A 20,728-nucleotide genomic window follows, 5' to 3' on the forward strand; every position below is an offset into this window, starting at 1 on the left:
AAAGGAGAGTCAAACACAAAAGAGACTATATGGTAAAGTGAAGATAGTGGTTACTGAAGGTAACGGAAGCGTAAGGAAACCTAAAGTGCCAGTGATGTTTTGTTTATTGAACACAGATATGTCCATTTTGAGAGGTCAACAATTTGTACATGTATGTATATCTTTTCAAATGTATATTATACTTGGATCGTTTTTAAGTGAACTTAACTGATTTTTCTTGATTATTAAAGTCATAGGTCATAGTAATAAACATTTTCAATGTATAAAGAAAAATAATTAAAATTTTTCATTACCATGTCACTCAGAAAAGACCCTTGTTAATACACTGATGTATAATCTATGAGTCTTTTATATGTATGCAATGTGACTATGCAACTAGTAAGGCTGAAAATTTATGAATACATGTAAAAAGATAAGCTAAAAAAGATACATGCTAAAATACTAATGACTGTTTTCAAAATCACGGTAAATGTATTTCTATATAGCACCATGTTATGGGATATTATACACACTGCTTTGTAAAATTTAACATTCCATAGGTACCTTCCATATCAATAAATCCCCCATTAATTGGCACTTAATGTCTATTTCCATTTATCATTAATATTAAATTCACTTGCAACACACATCTGTTTGTTCCTCTGCAATTACTTTACCATTATAAAGTTCTACAAACTGAACTGTTTGCTCAACATGCATACTGTAAACTTCCCTCCAGAACATTTGTAGCGGATCACTTTCCCACCAAGGCACTACAATCACAACTTGAAATATCAATTTTAAAGACTTTTTTCATTTGAGAAAAACAATGATTTCTATATTCTGAATTTGTAATTCTTTGATCACTTGTGAAACTGAACCTTTCTTATTTGATTACTAATCATGTCTGCCTTTGGTAGGATCACTTCTAACATGTTTATTTGTGGTTTATGATACAAATTAAACTATAGGCAGAATGACTTCTAAAAGGAAGGAAACCATTTTGGGAATCAGATCAACTGGAAGATGATCTTTAAAAATCATTACTGTAATGTAATAGGAATCCCGGTTGCTGAAAATCTAGTTTATTTTTTATTTATTTTTTTTTTGTGGGACCCTCGCCGGCGGCCGGGGAACAAACCATCGCTGCAGACCGCGGGCAGCCTCGCAGCCCAGAGCTCAACTGTTGCGCCACCAGGGGAGGCCCTGAAAATCCAGTTTTAAATTTTTATTTATTCATTTTTTAAAAGATTGATTTATTTATACATACAAAAACTGGGGTGTAGGCCAGAGGTGAGGAGGTGAGTGGATTCACCAGAGACAGAGTGAGGAGCAGAACAGGTGAATTGACTGAAATACACTGCTGAGGGGAACAGTGGGTGAGACAGGAGAGATTTTCTGCACCATGTGGGTTAGCTCCCTGGCCAGCGATTGAACTCATGCTGCAATGGCTGTGATAGCTTGATAGCACTGTGTCTTTAATTCCTGCATCATCAGGGAGGCTCCTGAAAATCCAGGTTTTATTTTCCATAATTTTTATTAGAAATCTTTGTAGAATTCTTGCATTTGATAAAAATAGTTTAATGATATAAACAATGAACTTTTTGACTTTATTTTACAGAGACTATGAAAGAGATACTGCTATTGTAAGTTGTGTTGTCACAAGGTGACTGTAGTACATACATACCATGCCACTTTCCCTTGTAGACTGTTCCAAATGACCCAGATCCAATTCTTTGTCCCACTGTGATCTGCCCATCAGGAATCTCCCAGTCATCACTGGAGTCACGTCTACCAAGAGTTTTCTTGATAAAAATAGGGCAAAAGTCAAGATAAAGCAAATAAATGGGGGAAAGCCTTATGCTGCACACTAAAGGTACCCTCTATGCCTAAAAGGGATGTTAAGTTAGGGAGATAATAAGACCTGTTAAAACAACAAATCAACATTCTGGACAACTAAAGGAAATAGTCTTACAATACAGAACTTAAACTTCAGACCTAAGTCAGTATTAGGATCGAAACAGTTTATTAAAATTTATTTACTATGAATAGAAATGTATATTACTAAAGTCAGTTAAAAAAAGGTCTTTTATCATTTGGAGGACGATCAGGGCCAGGTGAGTGCTGAACATGTGTGATTAATTTTGACTTGAAAGTCAAAATCCCAGCCAGTGCTAAATTTCTTCATATGTCTTATCTAGCCCAGTCTCTCAAAATAAATAAATAATACTACATAATTGCTTTGGTAATGTGAAAGATCCACCCATCCGACAAACCTATCCAATAAACACCATTATTAAAATTATTACCTCAGAAAGTTAGCTTTCCTAAAAGGGAAGGAAAGTCAATTGGCAGACCAGCCTTTAAAACATGTCTAATCATGCTTCCTAAAATACTTGCTTACTATTTTCCCTTATTTTATAATCAACAAAATATTTTGCCTTTAGTCAACTGTATTAGAGTGAAAAGCAAAAATCAATCTTGTGGGACTATATGATTTAAGCAAAAAATTATTCTTTAATTTGACTTTGTGAATTGTGTATCACATGTGTGTATTTATCATTATGTCTAAAAGGTTACATTACATTTGGCTGAGACTTCTATAATGAAAATGACTTATAGGAAAAAAAGAAATCATTTCCTCTCACCATTCGATTCCTATCTTCTGAGGATGAAGATGATTTTCTTTCCCGCTGAGGTCCTGGAGATTTCTGTAACGCTTTCACATTAGTGAGTGAGCCAGGTAGTGAGGCAGGGGGGGTGGCAGACAAACCTGTGGTTGATCCTAAGTTAGTGAAAGAAAAAAATGCATCCATTAAAGTGGGATCAAGTATGTTAATTAGTTGGGGGCAGAGGGTGGGGAAAGAATTAGACTTACTTAAAAAAATGCAATGCCTGTTCAAGTATAGACATTCTGAAAAGGACAGGCCCAAAAGAGGCTCCTTTGGTGATAAATACTGTAATTTCTTTAAGTTTTCTGCTAGTTTAGTGACCATTAAAATATCTGATTACAGAAACATATTTTACTTTTATAGTCTAGAAAAAAACAACAATCTCTCTAAAATAAGTATTTAAAAATACTTCCAAGTATCTGTTTCTTTGATTAATAAGAAAGCAAAATCAATTTAAGTCTGATAAACTGGGTTACTTTATGTTATCTCAATCAATATAAAGAAAGATGGAAAACCCTAAATGGAAACATAGCCTAACGATGGCCTTTATGCTGAAAATATCTGGCCTTTTCATATTAGCCACTAAAATTATTAAAAATCTTGTTCTATCAATATATGCCACAGTATTTAAAAGTAACAGGTATTGATCAGTTTTACTGGTTCCCAAAAGTTTATGCTACTAACAAAGATAATCTGTTACCTGCACAACAATGTTAATTTAAACAAAGCCAATTAAGATGTTCTGAAAAATCTCTGCCTTTATAAATGAGAGGAAAGTAGTGCCATGACCTCTAAAGTTACCACAGATAGAAATACTCAAGTAGCCATGTGTGAGCCAAGGGGTCCACTCTCCAAGAGGACTCACCTGGCAGGGCTACATAACTTATTGATGGGGAACTTTTCAAATACTCAGTGGCCAAAATCCTGAATTCATGTATATTAGGACCTTGTCCTGCAGGGTCAGGGCAATAACTCCTTAGTGGGCCCAGAGTAGGACTGAGATGTCAAGCAGTATTTGCACAGAAAGAATGAAAAGAGTGGAAGAAGATTATTAAAAAAAAAAAAAAAAAAGATTACTATTCTTAGGGGAAGAGAAGTCACTATCTTTCATAGAATAGATACCAATGACAACATTTTGATGTCAAATCTGTAGGAATTTTATTATTACTATGTCATATATGTTACTAGTGGAATTTCCATATTGTCATATGAAGCTTTCTTTAAAAAAATGGTATCTGGAGTGTTTATTAAATAGAACACAATTCATTTTCTACCTTCCACTGATAATTCCCAACATCATAAAGACTGAACTGCTTGCCCAGACTTTGCAGTTCTAATCTATTCAGCACTGCAGTGTACTATTTACTTCAAAGTATACTATTTACTACTGTATGACTTCTAGTCCATTCTATGTATTTTCTGGTAAGTTAACCTAAGACAGCAAAAACCTCAAATACCACTACATTTAGAATAAATAACAGTAACTAGTAAGGGCAATAAAAACTACAAAAATATTTATAGCAAGACATTTGACTTAAATTTTTAAAAATCAGTTTAAGCACTAGTTTAAACATGGCAAGATGAAATGAGAATGTGAAATTACGCTGCTAACTTTTACCTCATATTAGGGCATAACTGGAAGTACAAATCCTCAAATTTCTTGAAGTATGCTAAAACACCAAATATATTACAAATCTTTTAAAAAAGACCTACTTTTTATGTAAATATACATATCCTATTTTTAACAAAAACACTGATACTATAGAAAAAGGCCAAAAGTCTAGTAAAATGTCGTAATAGGGATTTCCAATTCCTTTTTTATTCCACAAAAACTGATAATACTAATAGTGATCACTTAAATGGATTAACATAAAAGGTATTCAGGTGGAAGGACCACCCCCACCCCTACATTATTTATTGCTACCCATTGAGTTTAAGAAATTATCAAAACACAAGATGGAAATCTTAGCCCAGATTTTTCTTGCTTATAAAAATTTATGACAGACAGCATACAGAAAGCTTGTGGTGGTGAGTATGTGTGAGAAGCACATTCAGAGCATTCCAGCCAGGCCAAGCAGAAATTTAGTACTGAAACTCTCACACTTACAAACACACGCTGTGAGGGTGAGGCACAAACAGTATCTGTAGTTTATATTTAGTTTGCTTTGGGTAAAAACGAGAAAGAAGAGCCCAACTACCTCTGAACACTGGGCCAGGCTCAAAATCAAACACTATTTCACTGGGGACAGAATGGAGGAGGGGGCTGGGAGTCCGGGATTGGTATTTCCGAAGACAGCGCATCAGCTGGTTCAAAGGGGCTGTTAGAAGAGAAAGAGAGGGGCAGGCAAACACAGGAAGACAGACACACAGAAGAAATGAAAGAAGTCATGGGGAATAAGTAAGATGAGTAGAAGCCTGCTTCACAAAATAATTCTGGATATTTAAAAAATTCTGCTATTTTCATAAAATCCCAATAATTTTAAAAAGGACAAGAAATGCCACTTGATTTTTGGCACTAAGCAGGCGGTTTTTATAACTATGATAACTCTGGGATGCTAACATGATGGCAACATTTAAATGCTGGATGTATTGGGCAAAATTATCAAAAGCCACAGCTATTAAGACATATGAAAGTCAAACTTGCAGCAACATTAATTGGTGGGCTCATGGAATAACAAACAAACAAACAAAAAAAAAACCCTTTAAAATGCTATGTGTTATATAAATACTATGTCCAGAGCACGTAATTCAGGGCTGTCATTGGTAGTTTCTCAGATATATAGAAACATGACAAAAATAGTTTATACAGTGTTTACTCGATATAAAATGTCTTTGAGTCTGGGCTTAAATATTTTGAAGATATAGGTCACAATGAAGAGACCAACTCTAACCAAGAGAAGAAGGTATTGCAGGGCTTCCTTACTAGATAAGAGATAGCTGAACAGGTAAGCACAGAGGACCACCTGGAAGAAAACTTCAAGATAGTTTCAAGTATCATCTCTTGGAAAACATATGGGGGTCAATTCTTATTTTAAAAGTATTCTCTTAAGTAATGTTTTCTTATGCCCTTAATTTTCACTGGGTTAAAGTAACAAATGAAAATTCTGAAAGAAATTTCAATTCAATGTCTCATTTACTTATTTAAAGTCACATAGGATGAGGGCAACTGGGTCTGTCTTTCTCTTGGGGTGTAGTCTATAAAATGTACATTTCAAATTTTTCTAGAAGGCTGGAGGAAAGTGGTTGAAAATGCTGACATACTGAAAGTTGTGGCAGGCAATCAAAAGGATTTTCCTCAAGAATAATTTAGGAAAGTAAAGATTTAAGTGAATCTAAGCTCAATCTTTTAAGTATTAGAGGAGAATCCCAAAGGAAATTTAGCAGCTCCAGTCCTGGAGGTGGTTAGAAATAAAGTGGGTAAAATAATTAAGGCCCCCACACTGATAGCAACATTTTAATATTGCAGACAGTACATTTAAGACTCCCTTTTATTTCCTCTCTTCTTCTCTACTCATGTAATAAATTTTGGGTTTTCTCTACACATTTTTCTCTGTGTCTGTGTTTCATGAAAAAGCAAATATAAAGGAGACAAGCAGCAAAGCAATTGCATTTTCCCCTGAGTTGTTTTCTAATTTTAATTGAAATCACTACTTACCTCCATCACTACGAAACCCTTGATCTCTAATCAAGTCCTACAAATAAATAGTAATGTATATTTATTTAGAGCATATGATAAAGAAATAATTACATTGAATTTTCCACTAACATTACAGAAAGGTTAATTCAAAATAATACCTTACAATTACATCACAAATTAGAAAGAATATGGAGTTAGCTAATGAACATGATAAAATCAAGATTTTGATGCACTCACCAGCCTAATCCTGTATTGAAGGGATTATTATCCCTGATCAATGCTGAAATCTATTTCAGGCCATTCAAAACCAATGGTTGCCTCAATTCTTAAAAAAAAAAAATTCTACTGGCACATAGTAAGAGCAATAAAATGTTCATACCCTTTGATCCTGTAAATCCACTTTAACAATTTCTAAGGAGATAATTCATAAGAAAAAGTAATATGCACAAAGATGTTCAATGCAGCATTATCTATCATACTAAAATATTAGAAATAATTATTTCCCTGTTGTAGGCATATCGACATATTGGTTAAGGTAATGATGGTGTCAATAAATATGCAGCTACTAAAACAATTAAGAAGTTTGAATTATGGAACATATTTATAATACGTAAAAAGAATAAAATTAAATATACACTGACGATAATAAAAATGTGGATGTATAAACACACACTAGGAGGGGAAACATCAAAATGGTTCAAAAAAGGCTTAAAATTTGTCTTTATTATTAAAATACATAGCTTGTACAACAGACAAAACTGCTGGAGGAAGGGGAAGAGTCTATTGACAATTTAATACAATTTAGACCCTGGCAGGCTGTACTTAAGGTTGTTTACCCAGTATAAAAATATGAGGGATCAAATGGCCCCAAATAGTAAATACTCGGAAATAGGCTGCATTGTTTATAGGCTAAGACATAAATTCTTTACAAATGTACATCTATCATGTTCAATGTACTATATAAAACTGTCAACATTTTCCATAGAATAAGTCAACAAATACACAATGAATGGAATGAATACTGTCTACCACCCAAGCCAGAAGCCTAGGCATGATACTCTTACCTCTCATCACTTTTACTTCTCTCCTTCACTACTACATAGAGCAGTGATCAAGAAGCTAAGAAAGAATGGCCAGGTTTTACCTCATTTTCAAGCATTTATCAACTATATGATCTTGGGCAAGTTTCTTAACCTCTCTAAATCTAATTTTCATAATAGTAACATATGGATAATAATAGTACTTAACCCACCAGTGTTTACGAGGATGGAATGAAAATTTATGTGAAACAGTATAAAACCTGGCATAGAGTAAGCATTTATAACTATCAATAGTTTTCAAATATTATTCCCAACAATGTTATGTACCAAATCTCTCACTAACTCGAAAGGTTTTTGCAAAAACAAATCATTTTCTCTTCCTCTCAAAGTTTTTTAGACTCCTTACTATGAACTACTATAGAGACCTAAGTGTAACACATACAGCCTTTGGCGTGGACTCCTCCTACCTAGTTTTGTCTCCTACCGTTGCCTACTCTCCCTGTGAATTCCCACAATGTCAACTATGAATTACACCCCATGTAAAGATACTTCCGTATCTCTGCAAACAGTATTTCCTTTACAATTATCTTTCTTTCCTTAAACCCTCACCTAGTGTATTTCATAAACAGCTACTTGCTGTCCTTTCACATCTAGCTTAAATATTATCCATTCCCTGTTAAATATTTCTAGACTCAACCAGGTAGAGTCTTATCATCCCCTTCTATAAATTATTACTACATATATTTTGTGATTCATTCCTTAGACTTGACCTCCTTGAGGGTAAAGATCACATATTAATTTATCCATAATTCCCAACTGCCTGATATAGTGCGTATCTCAGAATTGATATTAAAATCTTGTTTACTGGAATAGCAAATGCTAATGTTTGGAACAGAATTAAATAAATGATTGAAACTGACTGAAACTGCTATTGGGTTTGTATTTTATTTTAGAATTCAGTCACTCAAAGTTTTGGAACAGGGAACAGATGATGACAAAAGAATAGAAAAAAAAATTATTCTCATGGCAGCACAGAGAATGGGAATGGATAACGAGGAATCAATGGCAGGAAATCCACGTAGGAGATTAATGTAGCAAGTAGTTCAAATGAAGATATATGGGCCTCACATGGTGCTAAGAACATATATGAGATGCACATCAAAAGGAAAAGGTGATACCTTAGGACTATTTAGTTACAGAGGAGGATGATAAGGAAAGGTGATAAAGATGACATTGCAAATGTTCAAGCCTGAGAGAACAGGAGAACAACAGAGATAAAGGAAACAGTCTAAAAGAACATTAGTTTTGAAAGTAAAGATGAAGGTTACAATTTTGAACACACAAGACCTAATTTAAAAATATGGTTTGATTTCTTACTATACTAACTTCTACTTCTTTTCTTCCTTTGTATTCAGGTCTGGCTAGCTAGAGGAGGACTTTTATTGGTTGAGGAAAACTGGTATTAGGAAAAAGTCACTTCAAATGAACTCAACAATGAAAAGTTTCATAGTAAAAAGTTGGTTAAAGTTTGATTTGGGAATTTATTTTGAGAATTTAAATTTGTAATTTTTTACATTTAACAAAATGAGTTATAATTTCAATAATCTGCTACATCTTAGAATAAACACAGAAAGAGTCAAGTCTTATTAGTCATATACCACCACACAAAATGAAATTCCTGAATTTGCCTTTTACATTACAAGAATAAACATTTTTATAAAAATTTTAGAGCACTTCACTAACTCCCTCAAGAACCTCTAAATCTTTTTTTTTTTAATGCATAGTCTATTAAATTCTCATCTTTATGGATTTTCTCTTCTATTGTTAACTGGATGATTTAATTCTGGTGTATCCTATTTCTCAATAGCTTTATATAACTAGTTCTCCAAAGTCACCTTTCACTGTCTTCATAAAATCCTTAAAATCTTTTCTATTTTTGCCAGATTTGCAATCAATCTGCATTACATTTTCACTGAAATGTTGGATATTGCTGTAACTGGTGTGACTGGTATTAAATAGGAAGGAATGTTTGAGTGGGGTCTAATATGAAAGTGATCTTTTAATTACTGAATATTTTCCTGTTAAGACAATTTTTACTTTTCTACCTAACCTTGCAACTAAAAGGACTCATGAGGAGAATGCTTGTACAATGAGAACCTCTTCCTCCAACACACACATAACCTCACTAAACTAACCTACCTTCTTTGCACAGGGAAAGAGTTTTAACTTCTTTTATAAATATAATTACTTCGCTAGGCAACAAATCTGGTGGATTATCTTAGTTTTGTGGCTTACTATGGACCAATATTAAGGATAACCTCCTGTCTTTATTCTAATGCACAAATTTTGTGACAAATGACACCTAACTCCAACATCAGGATCCCCAGCCCATCACTGCTCAGACAGCAAGAGCACCTATTCTCTTCTGTAACTCAATTGTGATGACTCACAACAACGAACTAGTCCTTTTGGAAAGACCGCATGTATCTCATCTGTTTCTCAACTCTTCCTTCTCTTGTCTATATCAGAAACTAGAAAAATGCAATGGGCTGGCAAATAAATTTTTTGTAAATAAATTTTACTGGATACAGTCACATCCATTTGTTTATAATATATTATCTACAACTGCTTTCATATTGCAATGGCAGAGTTCAAAAACTATCATTAGGGATCATGACAAGAATAAAATATTTATAATCCAGCTCTTGAAGGAAAAGTTTGTAGATCCTGGTCTATATTACAGGAAAAACTGAAGAAGTGCGATTGTAACATATGATGAAACCAAAAAAAAAAGGCATTAAAAAAAAAGGTTAGACTTTGATGACAAAAAAATACTTAAGGACAAACTTTATGTAAAAAGTACATGCCAAAATTGAAGATGTATATAGTGATAGAATACAATAGCATATTCAGGAAAGAGAAAAAGTAACTCGAAGTTGTACTTTTAGAAATTTAGGTAAAGATTTTGAAAAGATCTAAACAGGAAATCTGCAATTGCATTCTCTTTTCCTTACCATAAACAAATGAAAGACTTTTACAAAGATGGCGTCATAAGGAAAAATATCAGACTAACTCAGTAATTTGGCACAAATATTTAAAGTCATCAGAGAAGATGACAGAGCTTTTATAATCTGTAATTCATGAAGCCTATCACTTATAACTGTAACAAATGAAAGATGGCACTTATTTCTGATCTATATTACAATTGTAGTAGAAAAATAAAGAAATATATTTGAAATTTCCTTAGTTCTAAAAATGCTGAATACTTACATCAATATTGACAGGTTCTATTGTGTTTATATGTACATTTGGAGCTGATGAGGACCGGTCTCTTTGTCCAAATTGATTTCGATGATCTTCATCTGCTGGTCGAAAAGGCTGTGGAATTGGAATGGATTTTGAAGGAGACGGACTGGTGAGAATTTGGGGCCTGGAAAAATCAAGTCATTGGAAGATAAGATTCAAAGCAAATTTACAGAGATAACATTAAAAAGATTTCCTTCTTTTTATATTCTCAAACATTTTAAAGTAAATTAAGTAAAAAACAGCAACTATATCTCTTTAAAAATTTTGCTTTAAAAAACTAATACATGCCTATAACTAATATTGACAAAGTTGCTTTTGCACACAAAGACCCTTCCAGGAATTACTAATAAGAATACTACTTTTTATCCTCTAGAGAAATTCCAGAGTAATCCACAAATGGCTAGAAATTAGCTGTGGGTAACTGGCTGAAGAAATGGTTGTCCTTTAAAGTTACACAAAAATGCTCTAGGTAGAGCCTGATTAATACAGGAGTTCAATTAAAATCCATTAACAAAAAGATCATTCTCCAAATTCAAAAGATGAGGCTTACATAGTGTCAATATCTCCTATTTTGAAATTTTACCATGCTCAATAATTGACATAAGGAGAATTAAATAAGCATTAAAACAAATTTGAAAAATGGCTTTTTGATGAAACCATCAAAATAGTTTAGAGTACTGTAGATAAATAATAAAGTCTATGATTCCTCATTGCCCCCAAAATGAACCTGGCACTCACAGAGCACATTCATGTTTGAAAATAGATTGTTAACACCTGAAAGGAGTCTATGGCCCTCAGGAAGAATATCCAAGGCTGCTGGAAGTGAGTATCACTGGACAGATGAGGTGTGGCTGTTTCAGTGAGCTCCATCAGCACCAACGAATGACTGAGTGCTAAAAGCCCATCTTCAGAAATTGGTTATCCACCCCATCTTATGAAAACTCTGTAACTAATCAGCATTTTTAGTGGTTATTAAGACATAGCCAGAAAGACAATGTTGAGGGAATAAAAAGGCATTGTTTAAAGGGAGAGGATTTAGGGAGCAACAGAAAAAAACATAGTAGGAAAGAAATGGACAAAGGCTTAGAGTCAAAGAAGTCAAATGATGACAAAAAGCTTCTGAAAAGTATGTTAATAGAATATGAACCATAGCAGGTGATAGTTTTACTTCTTTGAAGCACAGTATTAAGGGTAGGGGAAATTGTTTTACTTTATCTGTTCATATTAATTAAATGTTATTGAAATAAAATATTATGTACTTTGAATTGAAATAAATGTTGAAATAAAATGTCCTTCAAAAATATGGGTATCAATCCAGTAACAATTATACATAAGATTGATGAAACTGGCCTCTAGGACAATTACCAGGGTCCACTGCTTCTTTTTATTCTCTCTGATTATTGAGAAATTTTTAGTTTGTGACAGTTATTATTTTTGCTTAATCAGCCAAATAATGCCCTTTGCTAAGGGATTTTGAGAGCAGATGAAAGAATGTGAAAATGAGAATATTAGTCTTTTTAGAAGTTTTGGAAAGTGCAGACTTTTGAAAAATGTTTATAGACTGATTTAAAGTCTCAAGGCAATAGCATGCTTTCAGCTCAGACTTCGAAAAAGACTGAATTACAGTTGTATAGGATAGCCTAATGAATATAATTATCTGTTGGTAGAAGTCATAGCAAGTTATTCTTAAAACTTACTGAATTAAGACCCTGACGGCAAATGTAGGGCATAAGAAATCTGAAACATGGATGCAATGGATGTGGGTTGAGAGGTAGGAAAAACAAAAACCTGGATTTAATCTGATCAATTTTGTTATGTCTAAACAGAAGAATAGCTATATTCTTATTATATATTAGAAAATGAAGATATCTGTCTATTACACAAAATAAGAAAGATTAGATTGGTATCTAATAGCACATGGAAAGGTGTGCATTGGTTCATAAAGTCAAGGTTCCCAGCTTTGAGCACAAGTATTTTGTAAGTTGGGAGAACACTTCAAGCTATTATCTCTGGATGTCACTAAACATCTGAACCATGTCCTATTCCATGCTCAACAAAAACAATGTTTGGATTATAATTTGGTTTCTCACAAATATTTTCCAAAAGTGGAGTTGGTGTTGGTTCCTGAAACAGAAGTTTGATCTATACAACAGGCATATTTCCCACTTAAAGTTATTACCTAGTATTCTGATTTAGCCTCTTCTGATTCTGGTTAATGAAAACCTATCTCATCATTTCTGGGAATGAACTGATAAAATTGATTTTTCAGACTGGGAAGTCTTTAAGCCATGCAACTGATAGTATACGAAGTATGTCAGCAGTCAGCAAACTGCCTTTCTCCTGATAATACCTGTTCCCATCTTGTGCAACCTTCTTTAAAGCAGTACCACATTAAAAATAAAAAGGCTTTTCTTCTAACACCCTTTAGCAAATTACTGGTTAACTGAAATCTCACTTTTATTTTATTATTATTTTTTTTAATAGAGGCATGTTTGTTTATTTATTTATTTGTTTGTTTGTTTGTTTATACATGCACTGGGTACAGTCAGAAGCGCGGGAGGGTGAGAGAATTCACCAGAGCCAGAGCGGGGAGCAGAGCAGGCAGAAGGACCGAAGTACACTGCTGAGGGGAGCAGTGGGCGGCAGGAGAGGTCTGCGCGCCATGTGGGACCCTCCTCCGGTGGCCGGGGAGCAGCCGGGGATCGAACCAGCGCCGCAGAGGCCGCGGGCAGCTTCGCAACCCAGTGCTCAACCGCTGCGCCACCGGGGAGGCCCTGAAATCTCACTTTTAATCTAGAATATACAAACATTTTGAAACAGTGACTACCTGTGATATGTAAATTTTTTGCTTTTCATTAATTTATGTATTCCATGCATTTTTTTTTTTAAGGAGAAAAAGAGATTCCTCTAATTTTTTGATTTAAAGTAGGCAATGTTAATCACTTCTCCAATAAATCTTATATCCACTGTTATATGTGTTTCATGACTATCATAGTTATCAGGGCTATTAACAAAATGCAAAGGAATCTGGATATAGAACAGTATTGGCTTCCATTTTTTCAAGACCAGAGACTACTTCAGTTTAGTTATGAATAAAATACTCATGGTACAGGAAAATGGTTTCTTAGTTTTAAGATAAGATGTCACTGGAGGGCAAATGTCCTAGAACATTACCATTATAAACCCTCACAGAGGCCAAGTTAATTTCATTATGGTGTTCTGTTAAGTCTGTTCACAGAACTAGGACCTGATATTAGAAAAGAATCATGGTCCACAGGATCTGTCAGGAGTAAATGTCATAACCAAAGAATTTAAAATCAAAACAATAACATTTTGATGTGATCTACTAAGAAACACACAGCTGCATAAAACGTATGATAGAGACAGCAGGAATAAAATGACTACACCAGAGCAGATAGTTGTTACATGACAAAAGAACATAGTGGCCGCATTTTCTAGTTTTCCAAAGTAAATACATACAGCCACTCCTTAACACAAGTCTTTTGCTAAAACTTCTAGCTTATGAGACCTCCAGAAAGTTTGGTTTCATAAAAATTACAGGCTTACTGGGACTGTCAATTTATATTTTTTTCTCTCTTGAGGTAGAAGAAATAGTATTTTACTGTGAAGAGAGGAAGAGTAGGGTTACAACTGACAATAAATATTTCTGGTCTTAACTAATATTATATGATAATTAGCTCTGGAATATTCTAGAAGAGAATGTGGTGTGGGGACTTTTTTTTAAACATATGCTTTTAGATAAATAGGATAATTTATTCTGCACCAAATCCAATAGGAAAAAAGTAGACCTTTATAGGAAATGAGCCAGAGCAAAACATCTATTAAACTCATCATCATATCTTTCTTTTTTTACTATGAAGTATGAATATATGATGCCTTTGTATTATCTTTTTTATTTTTATTTATTTATTTATTTAAGATTTATTTATTTATATAAGTACTGGGTACAGTCAGAAGCGCAGGAGGGTGAGAGAATTCACCAGAGCCAGAGAGGAGAACAGAACAGGCAGAGTGATGAAGTACACTGCTGAGGGGAGCAGCGGGCAGCAGGAGAGGTCTGTGCACTATGTTGGACCCTCGTCTGGAAGCCGGGGATCAAACCGGCGCTTAAGAGCTTCGCAGCCCAGCGCTCAACCGCTGCACCACCAGAGAGGCCCGCCTTCGTATTATCTTTAAAGTCAATTCTCTCCTTTACCCTCCACAACTGACTAATAGTGCTATTAGTTTTTTCTTACACACTGTATGGATACCTACCCCTTCTCTGTCCAGTCACCACCCCAGTGCAAGTCTTCATTGCCTTTCACTATCCTCACTCCCTACAGCATCCTAGTTTGGCTTCTTCACCCTAGACATTTCTGTCAATATATCTGTATATCACTGTTAAGTGATACTTTTTTTTTTAAAAATCATTTTCATCGGGTTAGATCTTTCCTTGAAAATCTTCAAATCTTGGGCCTCCCCAGTGGTGCAGCAGTTGGGTGCTGGGTTGCGAAGCTGCCCGCAGCCTCTGCGGCGCCGGTTCAATCCCCGGGTGCTCCCCGGCTACCGGAGGAGGGTCCTGCATGGCGCACAGACCTCTCCTACCGCCCGCTGCTCCCCTCAGCAGTGTACTTCGGTCCTTCTGCCTGCTCTGCTCCCCACTCTGGCTCTGGTGAATTCTCTCACCCTCCTGCGCTTCTGACTGTACCCAGTGCTTGTATAAATAAATAAATAAACAAACAAACAAATCTAAAAAAAAAAAAAAAGAAAGAAAATCTTCAAATCTTTTTCCCCATCTTGTGTCAAATCTAAATTCTAAGAGCCTCCATAAGGTGGTACATCTTAACTTAGATTAGCTTTTCTTTATGCTTTTTACCATATACCCCTCTCCCCCTTATTTATGTTTTTTCTTCCCTCTCCCCTCTATCACCAGGCTTTTATTTCCTAGGCTTACTCAGACTCTAGACTTTCTTAAAGTTCAGTTCAAATATCATTTTTTTTCATTAAATTTCATGACTACTCTCTCTCTCACTATTCTCATTTCTACTATAAACATGATAATACCTAAATACTACACATACACAGTTCAAAATGTTATACCATACATTACAGACTGTAGTTTCATACCATTTTTACATTGTTTGCCCTTGTCTCATATGTTAATGCTATTTTTCTAAATGAAAGTCAAAAAACTTCTAATCTGATATACTTCTATATCTGATACCTAATAGAGTGATGAAGGGTGTGAGCACAAGGCAGGGAAGCTAAATCATCTGTTGCTTGATTTTTGCCAAAACTCATCTTGAAACAGCCTATTTCAGTTTTAATCCCATATATCTGTACCAAGTGCATGTAAATATCTGACTGGTGTGGTAAAGTAAGTTATCTGGGAAAAAGTCCTTAGTTTAGTAATCCAAATGTTGGAAAGGTTTATGGTTAACCAAAATGCCCAAAAGAAACTAGCTCATGTCACTGAACAGCAGGAGTCAAATCATACCCAATAGAATCAGAGGGGGGTGCAGAAGGGGAAGATCCAGATGGAAGGGCAGTCTCTGGTAAGGAGGTCTCCTCCTGTGGTATTGGGTGGTGTTCAAAGAACTTGGAGACAAACAGCAAACTGTGAGGCAAAAACAAAAACAAAACAAAACAAACCTAACTTGTGCAAAACCCAGAAGCTTCACACACCAGAATATATTATCAAGTTAACAGAAATATCTGAGATAAATATTCATTTTTAGAAATGATGGTTAAATGCAACCAGTTGTATTTTTTGTCTAAAGATTTAAAAAAATTGTACTTTCAAAAGCAATTTCAGAATCTAAAACTAATTATTCTGTACAGCAAATTTCTACATATTAGAGGGAAAAACCATGCTTTATGGTTAAGGAATTAGAAGGTATCTACTGCTAAGTTAGATTATAGCATTATAACATACAGAGGTGAATTCTATTTGCTCAAGTGATTAAGAAAGTAAGAAGACCTTAACAGTAGCAACAACAACACAGATTTAAAAAGTTTAATCCATTAGTGAAACTCTGGTAATAAAGCAAATAGAAATTTTAGGAATACACTGGGTATAGAGATTTTATATCTTACTTGTAAAAAAATGGAGGAGGGGGTTGGGGGAATTGAAAGAGAATATAAACATGATTTACAAAATAGGTGAAAGAATCAGACCCCCTGACTGTGGTCCAAACACATACTGTTTAACTTAACTCAAATATCCATTTGCTTCCCCAAAACTATCTAAAAGTAATTTCTATGGGCAAGAGAACTTTAAGAGAAGTACTGGCTATACTACATACTATCAGTTCCACTGTTAAAAAAAAAATTCCCTATAACAACCGTACTGGTTAGAAAATTCCCACATACTCTAGGAAATAGTAGTTTCACATTAAGAACATTTAAATGTAAAATGATATATAGGAAAGAGTTTTTTTGATTACTTACTCAAGTTGATCATAATTAACACACATCAAGGGAACCTCTGTACTACAACGCTGGTGAAATTTATAACCACATGTTTGACAACGGAATCCCTGGAAAAGCAGCTTTCGACAGAAGTCACAAAATGCTAAGGTGAAAAAGGTTTTCCGTACCTGCAAAGTAAAACATCAGAAGATTTTAAGAATTTGCCAAGAAACTTTTTAGAAATCAACTTATTCTCTTATTTGAAAGAGTATCTTTAACAATTTCATGTCATAAGCACTGCCTTATACTCTAACATAACAAAATGAAAACCAGTGGGTTCAAAATAACAGCTGGACTACACATTTTTATCTCCTACCCAATACCGAATTAAAAAATTCAGAAGTCAAGAAAATGGGAAATGAATAAAAGCCACTAATTTCAAGCTTGACTACCTAAAAGTCAAAGTACAGATGGCAGGCAAAAGGAGGTAACAGAGGTGAAAGGAAGGTTAAGAGTAGGTTTTAACTACAAATAAAGAAGTCAGAGATGCTTACGGGTATTGATAGAAGAAGAAAGTATATTGCTTAGAGTTACAATGATATCCAATAGAGGAACCAAAAAAATCCCCAAAACCAAAAATAAAAACCACATTGGAGGAAGGGAAGGAGTAGAGGAAATGTTGCAATGCTACAAATGAACCAATACCTCATGGAATCAGTAACCAGTAGATGATGTCTAAAGCTGATGAAGCAAAAAATTGTGGCTTAAAGTTATTATTCAGTAATATGAAAGTAATCACCAAAAAAGCTTAAACTGAAACCATTGATATGAACAATTTCCTCCAAAGAGTGGCATCAGCTGCTAGCAAGGGAATGGAAAAGGTATTTTTTCATTTTAAGCCCCTCTGCACTATTTTAACAACTTTGCGTATGTATACTACTTTAATTAAAAAAACAAAACAAAACTAGCCTGTATTGTATGAAATTCAGAACAAGCATACTTAAACTAACCAGGGTAAAGGAAAGGAAAATCACCTAAAAAGACACTAAGAACTACTGAACAAATTATCAGTTTGTTGGAGGATTAGAACACCTAGGTGTACTTTGCAAGCAGTCTCCTAGGTGAAACCGAGAAGGGCCAGCTCTAAGAACTCCATGTTAGGAGGCAGAAGATGTATAACACAGACTACATAAAGAGAAAACTACTGAAGACAGAAAGTATTAAGAAGTATTTGTTTTAGAAATAAAGAAAAAAATACAAAAAACCTAAAAGAAACAAAAAAGGTATTTGGTTTGTGAATATAATAAGCAGAAAATAAAAGAAGGATTAACAAATGCCACAATTTAACAATGGCTAATTTAGAGTGTTGAGAGGATGGGTGACTTCTATTTTGTCCTTTGTTCTGTGCTATATACTCTCAGTATCTTATATTATGACCCAGAACACACTATATTCCTTTAATAATGCTTATCCTGCTATATATATATATATATATATATATATATATAATGTAAATCAGAATTTTCCAGTCTATTCTAGTTTATGTAAATGCTTCTCAAAATTCGTTAAATTAATTTCAATGCCCACAATTTACATTTACAAAGTATGTTCAATAAACACATTCAATTAGATACAAAGTTACTTTTAGTTATTTTTTTTCAAGATTTATTTATACAAGAACTGGGGTACAGGCCAGACATGCGGGAGGGTGAGAGACAGAGTGGGGAAGAGAACAGGCAGATTTGACCAAAATACACTGCTGAGGGGAGCAGCGGGCGAGACAGGAGAGGTCTGCCACGCCATGTGGGTATCTCTATGGCCAGCCAGAATCGAACCCGCACTGCAGAGGCTGAGGACAGCTACACAGCACTGCGCTCAACCGCTTGCACCACCAGGGAGGTCCTACAAAGTTACTTTTAAATAGCACTTCAGCAAGAAAGTGATATCCTGGCACAACATCCATTCTAACATTTTGAGAACATTTTTATAGTTTTTAAAATGGATCTTATTTTTTTCTATGTATCTTTACTAGGGATGTCAAAAGGCAACTGCTTATTTTTAGCTTTGTTCCTTTTCCTTTTGTCTCTGAATATAGAAGAAATTAGAAAATCTTCTTTAACAAAGCAAGCATCTTTTATATTGCTACCAGAATCTCAGGAAACAGAATACAGAAAATTAGAACAATTTTCATTAACCAGCATTTTGTAGTCATCTGATCCTCCATGCTAACCAGTCATATACTTACTTGCTTGGTTATATGTGGATTTTCATAAAGCCCCCAACTGATCTCCCTTCATCAATTTACTTAATTAGTCTTTCTTCTTGATACCAACTTATATTTGAAAACTGCATGTAACTGGCTAGGTGTGTATGTAAAGGAGAAAGATAGACAAAGAGAGAGAGAGGGTGGGGGGAGAGAGAGAGAGAGAGAGACGCAGGGAAGAGAGGAGAAAACGGTATTCATTTGAGTAAAACTGTGCAATACACTTGTCTCTGTAGAATGTATGTATATATATTGTTAATAGAGGTGGGCAAAGGAAGGTAGATCTTTTCTTTTCAGCCTCAACTTACAAATATTCTCACACTTGAGCATATCTGGATATGGAAAGCAAACCTGTAGGATGTGGGCAAATACTGAAGGAACTGGTTTTGTGATACATGATGAAACCCAGAGGCATAAGCAACATTCTTTGTGTAGCCAACAAAATCCAGCACAGAGAAGCAAAGGGAGGACTCATTCTCTTTCTAAGCAGAACACAGGCTTTTACTCCTGTCTTTCTATATGGTTACTCACACATCTCCCCTGCTTACCATCAAATTACTAATTGTTTCAGAGAAAAGTCCAAATCTTCACCAAGGTTTACAAGGACTCTCATGAGCTGGCCTCCACTTACTTTACCTCTAACTTTTGCTACACTTTAAAAGTCCCTCTCCAACTCTGTACAACTCATTCTGAACTACTTTCAAAATTGAATGGATAACAAGCTTTTCTGCTATTCTGTTTGTCCAGAGATTTTCCCACTCACTCTTCCTCTGCTATTCCCTCTCCATCCAGCCTTAGCCTAGATATTTTTTCCTTTGAGAAGCGAGGTTAGGAGATTCCACATTGTGCAGCTCTTGTACTTTATATGTACACAGTAATTTAGAGTGCTTTTATAAAATTTTCTTATTAAATCATCTGTCTCTCCAGTCCAAGGCAAGAATACACCTTTTCTTATTTCACTGTTATATCTGCAGATCAGACACAGTGTTGGCAAATGGAAGGTTCTCGGTTAATGTTTACTGTTGTGAGGATTTCTGTACTCTGGAATTAATATACAGTCTATTTTCATTTCCCCCTTCTGGCAAGGATCTTCCTGAGGCACTATTTTAGTAGTATTATATCCTTAGAAACTTAGGTTTCTTCTCTCATCTCTTCACATCCAATCTCTAACTAAGAGCAATAACTAAGAAAAATATTGGGTTGTTGGAAAGGCTGACCTTTTTTTTTGTTTTTCAAAGAAAAAAATACATCAGGACTTTTCTGACAACCCATAGTAGCAATCACTATGAAATATAAGCTCAGTTGTTTTTGGAGTCCTAAAATATAAAAGTCTTAAGATTTACTCACTCAAAATTCTACAAGTTAAAAAAATTCAATTGTAATGATCTTCCCAGATCATCACTACAAACTTATTTGCTAC

General features: G+C 34.7%; 1 protein-coding gene across 3 annotated transcripts in view; it reads right to left on the bottom strand.

The window, feature by feature from the left end:
- BRAF (B-Raf proto-oncogene, serine/threonine kinase) overlaps positions 1-20,728 on the bottom strand; it is a gene marked incomplete at both ends in the record, with an annotated part of 139,544 nt that overhangs the window by 40,658 nt on the left and 78,158 nt on the right. The window contains 7 exons of one of the 3 annotated variants that reach the window (XM_084229990.1): positions 1,667-1,784; positions 2,628-2,764; positions 4,850-4,969; positions 6,307-6,343; positions 10,599-10,758; positions 16,132-16,251; positions 17,085-17,233. In XM_084229990.1, coding sequence (XP_084086116.1) covers positions 1,667-1,784; positions 2,628-2,764; positions 4,850-4,969; positions 6,307-6,343; positions 10,599-10,758; positions 16,132-16,251; positions 17,085-17,233 — 841 coding nt within the window. The remainder of the gene's footprint in view (positions 1-1,666; positions 1,785-2,627; positions 2,765-4,849; positions 4,970-6,306; positions 6,344-10,598; positions 10,759-16,131; positions 16,252-17,084; positions 17,234-20,728) is intronic. The other 2 variants (XM_084229991.1, XM_084229992.1) reach the window with 2 other exon arrangements.

Source organism: Talpa europaea (genome assembly GCF_964194135.1).
Source record: "Talpa europaea genome assembly, chromosome: 3".
Classification (NCBI taxonomy): domain Eukaryota; kingdom Metazoa; phylum Chordata; class Mammalia; order Eulipotyphla; family Talpidae; genus Talpa; species Talpa europaea.